Source organism: Symphalangus syndactylus, chromosome 20 (assembly GCF_028878055.3).
Source record: "Symphalangus syndactylus isolate Jambi chromosome 20, NHGRI_mSymSyn1-v2.1_pri, whole genome shotgun sequence".
In the NCBI taxonomy this organism is placed as follows: Eukaryota; Metazoa; Chordata; class Mammalia; order Primates; family Hylobatidae; genus Symphalangus; species Symphalangus syndactylus.
In genome coordinates, this window is record NC_072442.2 from 27,806,999 (window position 1) to 27,820,326 (window position 13,328).

At 38.9% G+C, this 13,328-nt stretch overlaps 1 protein-coding gene across 6 annotated transcripts in view; it reads left to right on the forward strand.

Moving 5' to 3' along the window:
* SSH2 (slingshot protein phosphatase 2) overlaps positions 1-13,328 on the forward strand; it is a 315,105-nt gene that overhangs the window by 127,607 nt on the left and 174,170 nt on the right. For 5 of the 6 annotated variants that reach the window (XM_055257473.2, XM_055257466.2, XM_055257465.2 and 2 more), the window contains one exon: positions 11,662-11,705. In XM_055257473.2, coding sequence (XP_055113448.1) covers positions 11,662-11,705 — 44 coding nt within the window. Of the gene's footprint in view, positions 1-11,661; positions 11,706-13,328 lie in introns of those variants that run through there. The other variant, XM_063628647.1, reaches the window with a different exon arrangement.

Consider the following 13,328-nt stretch of genomic DNA (forward strand, 5'->3'; position numbering starts at 1 on the left):
GTGTCTCACAAGGTTCCTAAAAATGTAGCAATTGTTATCTAACAACCTAGCCAGCTCCAGCACACCAGTGGACCAACGTCAGAGCTAAAGAATAAGAATTTATAGGCATAAGGGCTGGGCACGGTGGCTCACGCCTGTAATCCCAGCACGTTGGGAGGCCGAGGTGAGCAGATCACGAGGTCAAGAGTTCAAGACCATCCTGGCTAACACGGTGAAACCCCTTCTCTACTAAAAAATACAAAAAATTAGCCGGGCGTGGTGGCGGCACCTGTAGTCCCAAATACTCGGGAGGCTGAGGCAGGAAAATGGCGTGAACCCGGGAGGCGGAGCTTGCAGTGAGCCAAGATCGGGCCACTGCTCTCCAGCCTGGGCAACAGAATGAGACTCCGTCTCGAAAATAATAATAATAATAATAATAATTTATAGGCATGAGGCCTGGAGCTTTTTGTTACCAAAAAAATTCTAAAAGTGACCCAGAGGTAACCAGTGACTTGTGAAGTTTCCATATTGCATGCCTGTCAGATGTGACAGGTTCAGAACACTGTAAGACTTGTTGCCTTTTATGGCCAGGTGTGATAGCTCATACCTGTAACCCTAGCACTTTGGCAGGCCAAGGTGGGAGGATCACTTGAAGCCAAGAGTTCAAGACCAGCCTGGGCAACTTAGTGAGACCTCATCTCTTCCCCCAAAAAAAAAAAAGCCAGATGTGGTGGTATGCACCAATAGTCCTGGCTACTTGTGAGCTCATGAAGGCTGAGGCGGGAGAACACTTGAACCCAGGAATTTGAGGTTATAGTGAGCTATGATCGTGCCTTTGCATTCCAACCTGGGCAACAGAGCATGACCCTGGCTCAAACAACAACAACAACAACAACGACTTGTTGCTTTCTAAAACCAATGAATTTGATCTCTAGTTATAGAAAAGACTGTATAACAACTCTGAAATTATCACAAGTGGGTGAGTTAGGTTGCACATATTAAATAACTTTTTAAAAAGTGGAATAAGGATTGAAGACAATAGACATCCAGTAACAGTTTCACATCCAGAGCTCAGATTTTCTATAGGGCATTGACTGGACTGTGATGTCTCTTAAATTAGCTGTTGTCCAAGGACTTTTTTTCTTTAAAATCAAAGCTATTTCAGCAAAATTCTAATCAAGCTCACTTTCTTGTTGCTGACCATCCTGACTGTGATTCACACGAATTTGTATTTTAAAGGAGTTTGAAAGAAACACTAGAGAAATAGTAGGTGTCTCACAGAGGTTTCTGTTGCTTGAAAATTATAGGGAAGAAAGTTTGTTTATTTAAGGTTTCTTAAACCTTGTCATAATATTAATAGGAGCATGATGTGACTTTGATTTTAATTGTAAGTATTCCAGGATCCTCTGACTTTATTTTTACTTTAATGCATGTCATATCTCTATAAAATATGATTAAATTGAATCTCTGATTCCTGATTCCAGCCAATACTATATATCTTGATCTAAATTAGACTTTAAAACAAGGTCAGATTATATGGGAACTGCTGATTTGATCATGTTTGAGCCTCTTGCAAACCAGCTTTCTCAGATTATGAGGGCCTAGGTATTCACTCTGGTCCTGGACCATACTGTGTGTCTTTACTGCCACACTTGCAGGTCCTTTCTTGTCCTTAGCCTCCCAATAAGGAGAACCCTTCTTTATAGACATTAACCTGTAAAAATATCCATATGGCCTTCAGTCCACCTTGCACTGACCTAAGAGTTAGCTGCTTTGCCCTCCTAAATAGCTCTATGGCCCTAGCCTTTAGGAGCTCCACTTCACTCACTATCATTAACTACCTGTTTTTCTGTCCTGTTCATTTTGTCTACCTATTCAATTAATCACCAGGGTCGATAGGGTTGATTAAAGATGGCTACAAATTCTTGCTAATTCTCCTATTGTGCAAGGGGAACCTAATTCCTCTCACAAATTCCTTGAATCTGTGTTGGACTTTTTTGGTACACCAATAAAGTGTGGCAGAAATGACACTATGCCAGCTCTGAGCCTAGACTTTAGGAGGACTAGTCCTTTTGGAGCCCTGAGCCATTATTCAAGAAGACCAACCTTGAGGATACCATGCTTTGAGGAAGCCCAAGATAAATTAGAAATCATGTTTAGGCACTCCAGTTGACATTTCCAGTTGAGCCCAGCTTTCCACCCATCTAGGCTATGACATTAGACATGTGAATGAAGCTGCGTAGATCCTCCATACCAGCTCATATGCTAACTAAATATCACCTGAATAGCACTGAATGACCCCTAGCAATACCATATAGAACTGAAGAATCACCCAGCCAAGTGCTGCTTGAATTTCTGACCCATAAAATCATGAAATATAATAAAGCAGTAATTTGTTATGAAGCAATAGATAACCCAAACAGCTGTTTTTTCTCTGTTTCTAGCAGTGGATCTAAGCCTTCTCTTTCAAGTAGCCAAGTGGCAGGCCTGATGCCTTTATTCCTCCTCAAGCCTGTGTGTTTTATATCTGCTTTTTTCAAAAGCCAGAAGCATGGCATTATCTCTTCCAGTTTCAAAGCACATATGTCTCTTAGAAAGACTACTAGATTCCTTTTTCCTGTCTGATAGATACCTCCTACTATTCATTTGTTTCCAAGGGCTGAGGTAACTGATGGATAATCTGATATCCAGTGAATTGACAATTCATAACCATCTTTTCTGATCATAGAACTGTTATCTTGGAATTTCCATCATTATAGACTCGTAACAGTAATATTACTTGATAGCCTTAACCCCCAATACCTGTACCTTTGCTTCAAAAATCCACAGCTGCTCACTCTTCCCCAAATTTATCAGACTCTCATTCTTCTACAGTTTTCAGCTCTTTTGCCTGTTCTTCTCCCTGAAATACTCTTACTTACTTTTTTTTTCTTTTTTTTTTTTTTTGTAGAGACAGTGTTTTGCTATGTGTCCTAGACTGGTCTCAAACTCCTGCCTCAAGGGATTCTCCTACCTTGGCCTTCCAAAGTGCTGAGATTACAGGCATGAGCCACCATGCCTGGCCAATACTCTTATTTTCCCTCTGACAAAAACCCACTAGTTCAAGCCCAGCCAAAAAATTAATTTTTGTGAAGGATTTCCCAACACCACAGTTAGTCACTTCCTCCTCTGTTGCTTCTATAACATTTTGTATGTCCTTTTGCTGTAGGCCTAAATGACGTATCGTTATAATTTCTGTTTTATGGAACTGTCTCCCCCACTACAATACGAACTGTTTAAGAATAAGGACAGTTGTGCTTACTTTCATTCCCTGATGCCTAGTATCTAAAACATAATAGGTAGTCAATGAATGTTGAATGAATGAATATATAATTGAGAGCAAGTGGGCTGGGTGCAGTGGCTCACACCTGTAATCCCAGCACTTTGGGAGGCCAAAGTGGGAGGATTGCTTAAAGCCGGAAGTTCAAGACCAGCTTGGGCAACATAGCAAGACCTCATCTTTCAAAAAAAATAATATTTTTTAAAAATTGAGATCAAGTAAATGATTCTGTCTGCTTAAGCAAAAGGAAAGCCTTTGGGTAAGGTATTAAGGTATTACTGCCCGATCTTAGCCACAGGCTACTCCTGAGCAACAAAAACCATTCTTTTAACGTGGTAAGGCTAAAATGTAACTAGCATAGAGTCCTTACTAGCAGAAAATGTATAGCTAGTTAGCTTCAAGCGTTCACATGGCATTAGTTAGCTGCTCCAGTCACTCATTCGACTCTTTATTGAGTTCCATCTGCACATAGGGCATTGTGCTAAACACAGAGTGAGATGCAAAGGGCAATGAGGCATGGTTCCTGCCCTTAAGGAGATTACAATCTGATGATGGGAGATAAAACAAGTACCCAGTTGTAACCCAGAAACAGAACTGGTAGTGCCACAAAAATGACGCACAGTATCCGTTAGGTTTGGAGGGAGACAGAGAGCATCAGTCAGGTCATAAAAGAAATGTCACAAACTACTAGTGTTTGAAACTAGCTTTGAAGACTGGAAAAGAATATCGGAGAGGGTTGATACAACAGCATGAACAAAGGAAGTCAATAGGTACGTTTGGAGAATGATAAATGAGATGACTTGGATTGGAGCAAATAGAAAGTATAAAGAATCTTGCATGATAAGATTTGGGAAAATATTGCTTAACACTCTGCTAGCCCAGTGTTCAAGGCTGGCAGCATCTCCCTCCGCCAAGCCTACTTCTCAGCAAATATTACTTGGGTGCTTCTATATTTTCCAGACATATTTTATTTAGTGACCTGTTTTTATGATCAGATAGTAAACAGATTAATAAGAATGCATTAATCTTTCAATTAATACTTAATGGAGCTAGGCATGGTGGCTTATGCCTGTAATCCCAGCACTTTGGGAGGCTGAGATAGGTGGATCACTTGAGGTCAGGAGTTTGAGAACAGCCTGGCCAACATGGCAAAACCCCATCTCTACTAAAAATACAAAAATTACAGGGCGTGGTGGCAGACACCTGTAATCCCAGCTACTCGGGAGGCTGAGGTATGAGAATCGCTTGAACCCAGGAGGCAGAGGGTGCAGTGAGCCGAGATCGCACCACTGCACTCTAGCCTGGGTAACAGAGTGAGACTCCGTCTCAAAAAAAAAAGAAAAAAAGACTTAATGGTTCCTGAACACCCTAAACTTAAATGTAATACCTTACTCTTTCTAGGTCAATTTTTTCTTAAGAACGTAAGTAGTAATTATACTCTTTAAAAGCTATTTAACAATAGGGCTCTTGGAAATTAGATCATAAAAAAGCCAACAAACATTTAGTCATTTAATTAATTAGATATTCTCGTTATGTATCAGAAAGTATTCTGTTCACTAAGAAACCAAGAGCTGTCTCTACACTTTTCTCCTGGTAATTTCCAATGTTTTGAACAGATTGGCATTTTTCAGTAACAACGTGTGAAGTTACTTGACAAGGAAGGTTGTTATATCTGGTTTCTGCACTTGTTATAATAAAATGGTAAGCATTTCACCTTCAGCTACTATTTGAATGCTACTGTTCAAGATAACTACATTACCCGATAGTTACTCTTATTAAATAAGAAATATTGTGTCTGCTTTTTTGGCAGTGAATTCTGCTGAAATTAACATAATTGAACATTTTGTTCATTCCTTTTAAATCCATTTTACCATAAGACCTACAATGCCTTGATATGCTGAGTTTTTCCCTCAAGTTTTTTTTCGAAGTAAACAGAAGAGAAAGCAAATTATTCATTTGGCTGGCTATTGAAACATAAAAAAAAGAAAAAATTATTTGAGGATCTTGTGTTAAAAACACTGTTCTGATTTGCTTTTTTGGGGAGCCAAACGAATTTTCTACACTTTTGGCACTACTTTAAAGTGTACAAGTCATAGAGGAAAGATGCAAAGGATATTACTTTATTAAAAGCCATGAAAAAAGATATTCCTTCTTCTTCAGCTCCCTCCGAATTGCCATCTTGGGTTATAAGTATCAAAGTAAGATTTTTAGTTTAGATGCAGCTGATTATAGCAGAAAGACCCACGTTCAAATCCTGACTCCACCATTTATTACTTTGAATAAGTCCCATAGGGTGTGGTACCCATTCAGTGAAACAACGTATAAAGTACCTAGCCCATAGTAGTACTCAATAAATGTAGTTCATTCCTGTAGACATAACTGGTTTTGGCTGCTTGTGCCCTATAAGAAAGCATCAAGGGTGTTTTTGCTTTTTACTTATCCACATATTCTCATCACTATTCTCGTAGGTAAAAAAATCCACCAAAAAACTGAAAATAATTTGAATTATCCTTCTTTTGGTGTGCTTATTTTAGAAATAAGGGCAAGGATATGAAACTAGTAGTAGCCCATAAACATATGAAAGGATGCCCAACCTCATTAGTTAATCTCAAGACAAAGCAAATTAAGACCATAATGAGATAAAACATTAGACTGGCAAAACTAGAAAACATCTGATGATCCTAAGTGTTGGCTAAAATTTAGATCAACTAAAACTCTTACTCTTTCTGGTGAGAGTATAAATCAGTACAACCACTTCAGAAAATAATTTGGTACTATCTTGTAAAGTTGAACCTTTATTTACTCTATGACCCTGCAGTTTCACTCATAGGTATATATACTGTTGATATATTTTGCATGTTCACCAAAAGACACGTACAAGAATGCTGATAGCAGCATTGTGTATGTCACCAAAAAAATAGAAACAACCTATTCTATGTAAACAGAATGGATAAACTATGATATATTCGAATTTTACCCCATCAAAAATGAGTGAACTATAGCTATATGTATGAAGTAGATGAATCTTTTCAGGATAATATTTAGTTTTTAAAAAGCATATTGGGAAAACTACACACAGTATAACACAGTTTTTAATCCCTCAAACAATCAAAAATGAGTAATACATTGTTTAAGAATATAGGCATATGTAATTTTTTTAAAAACAAGGGAATAATGCAAAGAGGTAGACGCAATCGGCAAGTTAAAACAAAATTCCAGAAAATATTCAAATAATACCAAAGAAGGCAGAAAAGGAAGAACAGAGGAATACAAATACAAGCGACAAACGGAAAATAAATAGTAAATGGTGGACACAAATCTAACAATATCAAAAATTATATTAAATATTAATGTACTAAACACCACAGTTAATGGAAAGATTGTCATAATGGATAAAATAAAGTAAGATTCAAATGCTGTCTGTGGGCAAAAAGCAACAACCAGTTTGTACCTCAATTTCTTTATTTCTAAAATGGGATAATTATAATAGCTATCTCATGTTTGTAGAACAGTGTTAGTGTAGAATAAACACTCAATGAGGTTATGTAATATGCATAACGATAATAATCATAATGGTTATGATGTTCTTTCTGTAAAAATTCAAATATGCCAAAAATATGGCCTATTGATATTCTTTAAAGAGACATTCTTTAAAATATAAAAGATTGAGCCGGGCACGGTGGCTCACGCCTGTAATCCCAGCACTTTGGGAGGCTGAGGTAGGCAGATCACGAGGTCAGGAGTTCGAGACCACCCTGGCCAATACAGTGAAACCCCACCTCTACTAAAACTACAAAAATTAGCCGGGCACGGTGGTACACGCCTGTAATCTCAGCTACTCAGGAGGCTGAGGCAGGAGAATCGCTTGAACCCAGTGAGCCAAGATCCCGCCACTGCACTCCAGCCTGGGCAACAGAACGAGACTTTCTCAAAAAAGAAAGAAAGAAAAAATGATAGAATATGTTCATGACTAGGGGGTAGGCAAAGGTTTCTGAGAACCTGAAAACAATAACCATAGGGGAAAAGAATTGCCAATTAGAGTTAAGTTATAACTCTCACACATTGTTGATGAGGGTATAAAGTGGTGTAAGTGCTTTGGGAGAAGGCCTGGCAATTTTATGAAACTATACATGCATCTGTCTTGTGACCCAAAAGAAATAAAAACTTATGTCAAACCCCCCCGAAAAAAAAACTTCACAAAAGAATATTCACATAATAGCTTTATTTATTTATTTAATTTTAGAGTCTCACTCTGTCTCTCAAGTTGGAATGCAGTGGCGTGATCATAGCTCACTGCAGCCTCAGACTCCTGGACTCAACCGATCCTCCCATCTCAGCCTCCAGAGTAGGACTACAGGTGCCATGTCTGGCTAACTATTTTATTTTTTTGGTAGAGACTGTGTCTTGCTATTTTGCCCAGGCTGGTCTCAAACTCCTGGCTTCAAGTGATCCTCCTGCGTCAGCCTCCCAAAGTGCTGGGATGACAGGCATGAACCACCATGTCTGGCTAATAACTTTGTTCATGATAGGCAAAAACTCAAATATCCCAAATGTATCCATCAATAAGAGAATAAATAAATGAACTAGTATATTCATGTGATGGAATCCTCAGTGATAAAAAGGAATGAACTGCTATTTTATGCAACAACATGGGATGAATCTCGAAAACATGCTGAATGTTTTTCAAAGATCCTCCCATAAAGTAGTACGTAGTATATAATCCCATTTAATGAACAATGGAATCATATCCTCTGTACTAATTTTTTATGGCAAAAATCTGTGGTGGAAAACCAGAACAGGGTTGCCTCAGGAGTGGGTGGTGCCACATTTTGACTGGGAATGGCTATGAGAAAAATTTCTGAGGTGATGGAAATGTTCCATTTCTTGATAGCAGTTTGAATTACGTAGACACATACATTTGTCAAAACTCATTAAATGGTGCACTTAAGATTTGTATATTTCATTGTATATAAATTTTACCTTAAAAAAAAAAACTGGCCAGGTGCAGTGGCTCATGCCTGTAATCCCAGCACTCTGGGAGGTCAAGGCAGGAAGATCGCTTGAGACCAGATGTTTGAGACCAACCTGAACAACATAGTGAGACCCCATCTCTACAAAAATTTAAAAATAAAGGCCGGGCGCGGTGGCTCACGCTTGTAATCCCAGCACTTTGGGAGGCCGAGGCGGGCGGATCACGAGGTCAGGAGATCGAGACCACAGTGAAACCCCGTCTCTACTAAAAATACAAAAAAAAATTAGCCGGGCGTGGTGGCGGGCGCCTGTAGTCCCAGCTACTCGGAGAGGCTGAGGCAGGAGAATGGCGTGAACCCGGGAGGAGGAGCTTGCAGTGAGCCGAGATCGTGCCACTGCACTCCAGCCTGGGCTACAGAGTGAGACTCCGTCTCAAAAAAAATAAATAAATAAATAAATAAAAATAAAAAAAATAAAAAAAATAAAAAAATAAAAAACAAAATTAGCCAGGCCTGGCAGTGTGCATCTGTAGTCCTAGCTACTCAGGAGGGTGAGGCAGGAGAATTGCTTGAACCCAGGAGTTTGAGGCTGCAGTGAGCTGTGTTAACGCTACTGCACGTACTACAGCCTAAGTGACAGAGCAAGACCTTATCTCTAAACAAAAAAAAAAAAAAAAAGGAAAGGAAAAAAACTATAAATACTGAATTCTAATTAATTATTATTGCATTTAAAGGCAGATGTACTGGTATCAGTAACTTACATCGAAATGCATCCAAAAAATAAGATGGATAGATGGACAGATAGATGAATAAACATATGATTTTTAAAAAGTATAGAAAATATTGGCTGGGCATGGTGGCTCACGCCTATAATCCTAGGCCATGGGAGGCCAAGGTGGGCGGATCACCTGAGGTCAGGAGTTCGAGACCAGCCTGGCCAACATGGAGAAAGCCCGTCTCTACTAAAAATATAAAAATTAGCCAGGCCATGGTGGCACATGCCTGTAATCCTAGCTACTCAGGAAGCTGAGGCAGGAGAAGCACTTGAACCCGGGAGGTCGAGGTTGTAGTGAGCTGAGATTGCGCCACTGCACTCCAGCCTGGGCAACAGAGCGAGACTCCGTCTCAAAAAAAAAAAAGTATAGAAAATATTAATGATACAGTCTAGATGGTAGATATACAAGTTCACTATAAGATCTTTCAATTTTATGTTTGAAATTTTTTAAATAATAAAATGAGGTGGAAACAAAAAAAGTATAAACTTTGGGATAGTAGTCCCATAATAGAAAGAGGAATGGGAGATAAGAGGCAAACAGAAGCAACAGTGTTGGTACTATTATAGCTCTTAGGTGGAATGGTGTTCATAGGTATTCATTTTATTATTGTACCTCATAACTTATATGTTAATCATATTCTTATATAATATTTAATGCAATTAAAAAATAATGTGGCCAGGCGCCGTGGCTCATGCCTGTAATCCCAGCACTCTGGGAGGCTGAGGCGGGTGGATCACCTGAGGTCAGGAGTTTGAGACCAGCCCGGCCAATATGGCCAAACCCCATCTCTACTAAAAAATACAAAAATTAGCCAGGCATGGTGGCTAGCACCTGTAGTCCCAGCTACTTGGGAGGCTGAGACTGGAGAATTGCTTTATCCTGGGAGGTGGAGGTTGCAGTGAGCCGAGATTGCATCACTGCACTCCAGCCTGGGTGACAAGAGCGAGACAACGTCTAAAAAAAAGATAAGGAAAAAAATGTGTGAAGACTACATTATAATTTGAGATCTATTAATAATAACAGTACTGAAGCACTCTTTGTTAAATGATATTCCAGGAAATCATTTCTATTTATTACAGTTCCTTTAGGCACAAAAATCTAACATTTACATTTGTTTATCTGAGTCTTTTATTTTCATTCTTGCAAACTTTCCACGTTCTGATTATTGATTCTAGAGACAGTTATTTCCCATTTTAAACCTTTTTTCAGTCTCTAAAGGGCATACCTTTCTAACCTAAACCCTCTCTGTTATATGCAACGAGTGTAATACACTATGACACTTTCTACCTGTACTCCTTCTGGGAGCAGAATCTTTGTTTTGTTTTTCCTTCGTGGAAAAAAAAAAAAGAGAGAGAGAGAAAGACATGTTTGAAATGAATAATGAAAGTAACATGGGAATGAAAGTTACAGAGCTAGGCTTGGCTGCTCAGGAAAGGAGGCAGAATGATGTAAAGGTAGGTGAGGATGGCTTCATAAATGAAAATGCAGGTGGCTTGTTGGCAGACAGTACACATATTCTCTGAGATTATTTTTCTCCTTCTACCTAATAGTTCTGTGTTTGCCAGATAGGGCAAAAGTGATGAGAGAACAAATACAAATTGTCAGGGAGCAAATTTAAAGAAAAAGCCTCTCCATCTTTCCTCACTTTTCCTTCATGTCAATATTCTTGCCTCTGTGAAGATCAGTATGATATCATAACATATACTAATTTTTAACCCAGGGCAGGGAGAGGTAAATGATAAGCTTTTTCAGCTAGTTGGGAGTCAATATTTTTTCGTTTTAATTCTTCACCACATGAGTCTCCTTGGACAATTTATTTCCCTTTTGCTTCTTTATCTGTAAAATATTCATTGAGTCTAAATTGCCATAAGTTATAAGACTTTCTATTATTTTATGTGCCACACTAAGAAGAAATAAATATTGTAATTGAACTATGATTCAGTGCTTTTTGTTGTCATTGTTTGGCATCCCTGGGTGGGTCATTAACCATCAGTGCTTTTATATCACATTGATTTATCCTATGTTACTGTGTGTATTTGAATAAGTTAAAAATAATTGGTACCATCAACCTTCTGGGTTTATAAGGAATAAGTAGAGTAATGTACTTAAATTGAGGAACACAGTGCCTAGTACATTGTAAGTACTCAACAAGTGGTAGCCATTATGTTGATGTTGATGGTGATTTGATCATGAGCACTCTTTTAAGTGGTGTTCATTGTTTAGGTTGTTCTTTGGGGATCAGAGTCATTAATAGGTTATATTGATGAGATTTATTGGTGGTAGTCAGAATGGCCACTCATTTTGAAGCTGAAGTAGCATAACAGTAAAATAATATGTTTAGTTGGTTTTCTGAGGTAATTGTTTTAATGAATAGCACTTCATTGTCAATGAAATTTGTTCATGGACTATTGTTGAAGTTACCTCCAGGAGTAAGTTCTATTGACATCAACTTCCTGGGTTGGTTGAAGTCACTTTTTTTGAAGACAATTTAGTTCAAGTATACAACATGAGTAATTTAGTTCAAGTATACAATATGTGAAACAGTAAAATTATATTAGTGATATTATGATATGAAACCTCAAGTTTTAATTTTTTTTTTCATTTTCTGTCTATACAGGAGGCAGACAGTGGGGAGGAAGAATGCCGGTCACAGCCCAGGAGGTATGTTTGTTCATTATATCCTACAGCATTTTTGCTGTAGGATATTTTTGTAGTAGTTATTGTTTTTTCTCTAATTCTTTTTCAGTCTTATCAGATTAGCTTATCCATGTTTTTCAACATGCTTCCTTGGTCTCTCAAGAAACCAGACTGCAGCTGGGCATGGTGGCTTGTGCCTGTAATTCCAGCTACTTGGGATTGCTTAAGGCCAGGAGTTCGAGACAACGTATCAGGACCTTCCTCCCTTTTAAAAAAAAGAGTGAGAGTGAATGCTTTAGGAATCCAGTTACTGACTCAGGAAGATTTTTAAATGATACATTGGTTTAAAAAGAGGCAGAAAGGTCAATTTTGGCTCAATTTTCACCCAAGCATCCAAGGAACTATCTTGGGGGTAATAAAAAAGCAAATTTTCCTTGCCTTTCAGGAAAATATCAACTGAAGAACATTTCAGCCTTCAGTTTTGTACTTAATTTGTCATTCATATTTGATAAACTTTGGCAATTCTTGCAGATTGGTAAATATTTCACTTTGTTTTTATACAAAGGGTATACTGAGTAACCTACCTAATCTTTTAAAATGCAATGAAACCTTTTTACCCTCCTCATGGAATAGTGGGCATGTTGTTAGAAGGGTGCCAGTACCCAGTAACATTAAAAGAAAACAGGCCGGGCACGGTGGCTCACACCTGTAATCCCAGCACTTTGGGAGGCCGAGGCGGGTGGATCACGAGGTCATGAGATCGAGACCACGGTGAAACCTCGTCTTTACTAAAAATACAAAAAATTAGCTGGGCACGGTGGCAGGCACCTGTAGTCCCAGCTACTCGGGAGGCTGAGGCAGGAGAATGGCGTGAACCCGGAAGGCGGAGCTTGCAGTGAGCCGAGATCGCGCCACTGCACTCCAGCCTGAGCGACAGCGAGACTCCGTCTCAAAAAAAAAAAAAAAAGAAAACAATTGTGAGAGAAATATAGGAAGTATAAAATAACATTTATTTTACCTCCTTTAAGGGGTTTTTAAAAGTAACTCCCTCCCACAAGAAACAGGCCAGGTAAGTTCTTGATGGTCATTTCAATGTTACCAAACTTGTATCCTCTGAACTCAAATGAACCATTCTAGATGTTACAGAGAAAGGATCAATAAACATGCTCATTGTGAAGAAGCTGGCTAAAGGGAATGCTGCTTTAATAATTACCAGGCCGGGCGCAATGGCTCACGCCTGTAATCCCAGCACTTTGGGAAGCCGAGGCAGGCGGATCACGAGGTCAGGAGATCGAGACCATACTGGTTAACACGGTGAAACCCCGTCTCCACTAAAAATACAAAAAATAAGCTGGGCATGGTGGCGGGTGCCTGTAGTCCCAGCTACTCAGGAGGCTGAGGCAGGAGAATGGCGTGAACCCGGGAGGCGGAGCTTGCAGTGAGCCGAGATCGCACCACTGCACTCCAGCTTGGGCTACAGAGCGAGACTCCGTCTCAAAAACAAAAACAAACAAAAAATAATAAAAAGTATTATTATTATTATCAGGTGTTTGTTGATATATACCTCCTTCTTGTAAACTACAACTTAATATAAAAATAGTTCCTTTTCATCAGTAACTGAGATTATTGGCAGTTTTTTTTCCTGAC